Raw genomic sequence first — 5,885 nt, forward strand, 5'->3', positions numbered from 1 at the left:
TCTCTGACACTGACACGCTAATATTCTCATTGGCACAGCCCCCGGTTGCTGGAGCCGTCTCACATTGACATGCTAATCTCTTACATTTACGTACAAATTCCATTTCTAGCTCTGCCCACTTACCCTTGGGTTGAGCTCACCTAAAGCCTATATAACCTCATGTTGCAGCAGCTCTTTCTCCAGCGTCAGCAGTTCTCTTGCTGTTTGTCTCACCTGATGACGGTTGCTTGTGTTGCGATCGAAACGTCGTGATCTATAAATGTTCTATCTACGTGACTTAACCGAAAGAACCCAAGAGTAATATGAATAAAGTTTGTATCGTGGTTGTTTTTACTTGCATATGCAACTAAATTGTATGTGTAGAGCCCTTTAGCTGCTGGATGAGGATATCCCTACACCATGAGGGTCATGGGGGGGTCAGCATGCAGGACAGGGCAAGCTGGTTAAGACAGAGCATAGATGAGGGAGCGGAGGTATAACACAATGGATTGTTCTGCACTGCCCACCACGTAGCCCCAGAAACTTCAACGTGTTGTGCATGCTAGTCGGTCATGCGAGCTGTATCCAGGCTATGCCCTACTTAAGCTTCTGAGATCTTATAAAATCGTGCACATTTCAGGTGATTTAGTAACAGGAATTTGACCAAATTAAACGATTGTTAAACGACACAATGTGTACCAACAACCGTTACCTTTTCCAATGGAATTTTAGTCATGCACGCACTGCTTGGCACGTGCAAATGTACAAACGGCAAGGCAACATTATTCACTGTGGCAAATTTGCCATCGTTTCTCAGCCAAAACGTAGAGGTACAATCCTGCAATTGCTTGCTCGTTCACGCCATTGCTCTGGAGAGAAGGGCCTCCACGAAAGAGCGATAGCGGCGATCTGGTCTGCTGCTCAGCAGCACACAGTATTTTGCCGCTATAAATTTCCATGCAATAAGGCACTTCGTTGGGCAAGTAAACTGTCATCACCTAGGTGAGGCTGGATGGGCAGCTTCCCAGACTTGATTAAGTCCACCATACCCCTCAGCATATCTGTCGTCATGTCCGAGTGGTCTTTCCTCGGTCTCTCTGGTGGCGGACCTGTGAGCAAACACCCACAAGTTTAGTCAAGCCAGCATCAAACAACAGCATAAACTCTATACTCTCCAGGAACGACAAGGCCTCCCTCAGATCACTGGACGTCATTCACCTGTCAGTTGACGGCATACATCAAAATCGTTGATAATTTATGATAACGCTTTTTGGGTTAGATTGCAAAAATGTCAATGGATCTATCCCAACATTTATAATTTTATAAGGTTTGTCACGTTAACAAAATTTACCAATGTGTTACTACTTCAACACACCGGGGTGTTGGAGAGCATACACAGAACTAATTATTGTTATTCTAGAACACCAATCAAGTGCATCTGTAGCACTACATGCAATTGATCTGTTGCTACAAATATGCATCATCAGTCACTCCAAGGCATGCATATCTCAGTCCCTAGTCATAAAGAAATCTCTCATTCATGCTGATTTTGGTAAATTTCTGCAACGTGAACATCATAGATGTTTCGGCCAAACGGTATTACACAACAGGCTTGTGATCCATCGATTTGGAGGAAAGGATTGGTGGATCACGTATATCTGTGAAATTCCAAAACTCGCTGGCCTGTAAGATGTCCTGGAGATGGCGTTAAAGCAATTTTATTTGTGGACCCATCTAATCAGACCTTGTGAGTGTTGTCGACTCACGTGTAGGTTTTCTCCAGTTGCTACAGTTTCCACTAGATTCAACACACTTCAGAGCCCTCGTGAGAAATTGTTTCCACCCATACTCCTCTTCCAATGTCACATCGTAGCCACGGCAGCGCAGGTTCGTCAAGATATGGGTGGTTTTCTTTTTACCACTTTGTTTTGTAGAGCCAGAATCAAACAGTGAAATTCTAGTCCGACAAGCCAACAAGTATGGCGGAGCAGGATTAATTATTTTCACCCGAGGTTTATTGCACATGAAGTCATATGCAGTACAAAATCAATATGTTGCCTTCTGAGCCACGCTGGCCTTGCTCGGCCCTGGGGTAGCTGTACCGCGGGTAAAAATGCAATGAGCGAGTTTTTCTGTATGAAAACACATCGTGCTCAGAGGAATGGCCCATACATACCACGCGAGGGCTCATATCCGTGTTGCGCATGCGGTCGATCACCCCTGTACCCATATCCATCTCGAGGGGGGGCATTCGAGGGCTTCCGCATGGGGGGCGGCCTTTCCATCTGCTGGTCATCCCCACGTGGCCCAGGCCGCTGGAACCCCTCCATGTGCCGCTCGTCCTGGTCTCTCGGTCGCTGGAACCCTTCGGGATCCCTGTCCCTTGGCGGGCCGAGCCTTCGCGCTGCACTACCACCACCACGCACCCTGCTGGGGCCGGGAGGAAGTGGTGACTGGTGCTCGTCGTAGAGTTCAGGGCTGTGGTAGAAAGACTCTTGGTCGGGCTCTTGATGCATTGCGTGCCGCCTGGTCTCATGGCCCCCGTCAGGCGTGTACTCCCGCCGAATCGGGTTATGCACGGTGCCGTGCACGCCATACGTCTCGAGGCTGCGGGGCCTGACCTGGTAGGCCTGCAGCGGGCTTAGCTCCCTCTGGTTGTAGCGATCGTGGCCCCCCGACACCACCGATACGAAGTGTTGTGGGTCAGGAGGGCTCGGGTTGCGCGGCTTGCTGCCGTATACTGCACCGACCTGGCGGCCGCCATCGTGCGGGCCGCCACCCAGGGGCCGCCGCGCGTCGTACGGCTCAACACGCGCCGACTTGGGCTTATCGTAGCGGTCACCGCCCACGGGTCTCGGCGCGTCGTAGTGCATCGGCGCCACGTGCTTGCGTGTGTTGAAGTCGCCAGGGCTCTTGGGTCGTCCGCGGATGGGGCCCGGGTCCAAGTCTTCGTACGGGTCGCCCCCCATGGGCTGCACCCGCTCCTTGTAGTAGTCATTGCCAATGCGCCGCGAATCCACATGCTCGCCGCGCTCCGCAATGCCGGGGACGCGGTAGTCTGACGATGACTTTCCCGACAAACCGTGACCGTAGTCGCGGCCACCCATGCCGCCTCCACCGTAGCCTGGGCCGGTTTTCATGTGGTAATCCTGACTCGCTTTGGGCATGCCGTGATAGTCACCCATCTGCTTCTTCAAGTCGACCGACGCAACGTGGTCGCTGTCCTGGTACTCGTAGATCTTCTTCCTGGGGGCGATGTAGTCCATCTCGCGCGAGCTGTCGTAGCTGAAGATGCGCTTCTCAGGGAAGGATCTGCCCGCATCGCCCATGACGAGGCCCTGCTTGCCTGTGCGCTCCATGGGAGACGTGTTGTGCATCATGCTCGACGGGCCCTCGTCGAGGTTTCGATCCGAGGGGAACCCATAGCCTTGGTTGCTCCCTCGAAAATAGTTTGCTCCTGTGAAAACAAGAAACGTTTTATGCATCATAAAAAAGTGTGGCCGCCGAGCTACATTGGCTTCTGGTTGCCGAACGAATACATTATCAAGTCGCAATCATTACAAAGTGCTTACCACAAATTAACCACAATGTCTTGCTGATCTCATCAAGGAGCATGAACCATCACGCAAACTCCGGTCACCCTCGCAGAACATATTAAATTAAAAACAAAGTACTATGTAATTATGTTTAGGTTGAAGGGAGTTAAAGGAACCCACCAAAACCTTTGTATGTTAATTTTCTTTCCCACTGCTTATGGGTGGTGCTAGGGAAGAACAAAGTAAACACAAAATGCTGTTCTGCCGAAACGAGTTTTCAATCTGGAGGATGTTAAAGTGCACGGCTCCAGTGGCTTCCTGATATCAAAGAGCTTTCCAGACGGCCGCACAAGCGGCTCTTAAAGCGCGCGATACAGGGACCTTAAATGTACCACAGCAGTCATGGAAATCGGAGCAGTCTCCCAGCAGACGTGAGAGTAAACGATACACTGTTAAAACCAAAGCCTAAAACTGTGCCTCGCAATGTACCATTATTCATAGAATGTTTAATTCTTAAACATAAAAATGTGTAATTGTTGGGCCTAACAAAGCCTTTGGCCGCCATCTTGAGGCCTTTCATTCGATACTCTCGCAACGATCGTTAGCACTTAGCATCAGTTAACAAAATATACACGCAACAACCCTCACTGACGCTGCAATTGTTTTCATTTGAACCTCTTAAAACAAATCATTCTACAAGAAATCGCGATTGGACCCCGAGACGCGCAGGCTCCTAGGATGAAGACCAGTATGACATCCACAACCACGTCGTAAAAAAATATACGCGAATATTATAACATAGACGCGCCCCTGCGATTGTCTTTAACGCGCGATTAATCTAACTTGGAACGAACTTGGCGTAGGTGCAGGAGTTTGTTGTGCAATGTTGGTGCCCGTCTCGCCCCCGTACCAGAACTCTGCATTCCGCGAGCGATCAGCCGCCGCTGAGAAAGATGAGGAGGCAGTCTCCGTTTGTTTTGTTTTGCTTCCTAACCCGGTAGAGTCTTCCGGAAGACGTTGGGTTACACGTTCAGGTACGCCTCTTCCTATCCCGGTAGAGTCTTCCGGAAGACGTTGGGTTACACGTTCAGGTACGCCTCTTCCCCAATAAAAATTCTCACGACGTTTCGACTGAAACACAAGCAATCATCATTAGGTGTGAAATCCACAGAAAGAAAATTTGAAAAAAGTGGCGGTTTTTCCAAACGTCAGCACCATAGACAGCGATTTGGCTGTTTGCCAGATGGACGAGTTCATCTATGTTCGGAAAAGAGGAGGGGGGAGCAGAACATGGAATGCGGTCTGAAAGTCACCGTAAGCGTGAACACAATCAATTAAGACCCGAAATTGTTGATTAAATCCTTCCAATGATTGCTAATCCAGAATCCATCTTCTCGGTTGAAATTGTCTCTGTGTTTGTATATGTGAATAGCCTCATGAACGAACCTCTCATGGTAGCCAGATGGCTTGCAAAGAACCTCTGTGTTGGAGAAATCAATGTCATGTGAGCCCACTGAATTATAACAGTGATCTGCAGAGCCGGCCCAGCCACTAAGCGACCCTTGCAATTGCAAAGGGCCCCGTGGCCAGCAGAGGGCCCCCTAAAGTCACTGCTAGCTAGTGGGTGAAAAAAATCATACATCAAAGGGGCCTCCAACCAGAGGTGGGACAAAGTCATTGTTATGCAAGTCCAAGTCGAGTCGCAAGTCATCAAATTCATGACTCGAGTCTGACTCGAGTCCAAGTCACATGACTCGAGTCCACATCTCATAGGTGGGACAAAGTCATTGTTATGCAAGTCCAAGTCGAGTCGCAAGTCATCAAATTCATGACTCGAGTCTGACTCGAGTCCAAGTCACATGACTCGAGTCCACACCTCTGCCTCCAACCAAATTTTGCTTAGGGCCCCCAAAGGTCTAGGGCCGGTTCTGGTGATCTGCCACGGCCGAGGTATTGGTCCTTCCTGTAGACAGAGTGGCTCATTGAACCATCAGGTCTCTTTTGTATTAGGACATCCAAAAAAGGTAGCTTGCCATCTTTTTCGACTTCCATGGTAAATCTGATGGCTGGGTGTATGAAAACCGCCACTTTTTTCAAATGTTCTTTCTGTGGCTTTCACAGCTGATGATGATGATTGCTTGTGTTGCAGTCGAAACGTCGTGAGAATTTTTATTATTTATATTTATATTATTTTATTATTTCCCTTCTACGTGACTTTACCGAAAGAACCAAGAATATGAATCCCTGCAGTTACGAAAGCTTTAAATCAAAATTTAACGGAAGAGGTTCATTTAACGTCTTCCGGAAGAGTCTACCGGGATAGGAAGAGGCGTACCTCAACGTGTAACCCAACGTCTTCCGGAAGACTCT

At 49.0% G+C, this 5,885-nt stretch overlaps 1 protein-coding gene across 1 annotated transcript in view; it reads right to left on the reverse strand.

Annotated features, from left to right (window-relative positions):
- LOC144948515 (uncharacterized) overlaps positions 1-4,483 on the reverse strand; it is a 19,930-nt gene extending 15,447 nt beyond the window's left edge. Inside the window, exons 1-3 of the mRNA XM_078878077.1 lie at positions 4,426-4,483; positions 2,156-3,436; positions 978-1,088 (exon numbers count right to left, since the gene is read on the reverse strand). Coding sequence (XP_078734203.1) covers positions 978-1,088; positions 2,156-3,436; positions 4,426-4,438 — 1,405 coding nt within the window. The 5' untranslated portion in view covers positions 4,439-4,483. The remainder of the gene's footprint in view (positions 1-977; positions 1,089-2,155; positions 3,437-4,425) is intronic.
- Between the last annotated feature and the right edge of the window lie 1,402 nt (positions 4,484-5,885).

This window comes from Lampetra fluviatilis, chromosome 49 (genome assembly GCF_964198595.1).
Source record: "Lampetra fluviatilis chromosome 49, kcLamFluv1.1, whole genome shotgun sequence".
In the NCBI taxonomy this organism is placed as follows: domain Eukaryota; kingdom Metazoa; phylum Chordata; class Hyperoartia; order Petromyzontiformes; family Petromyzontidae; genus Lampetra; species Lampetra fluviatilis.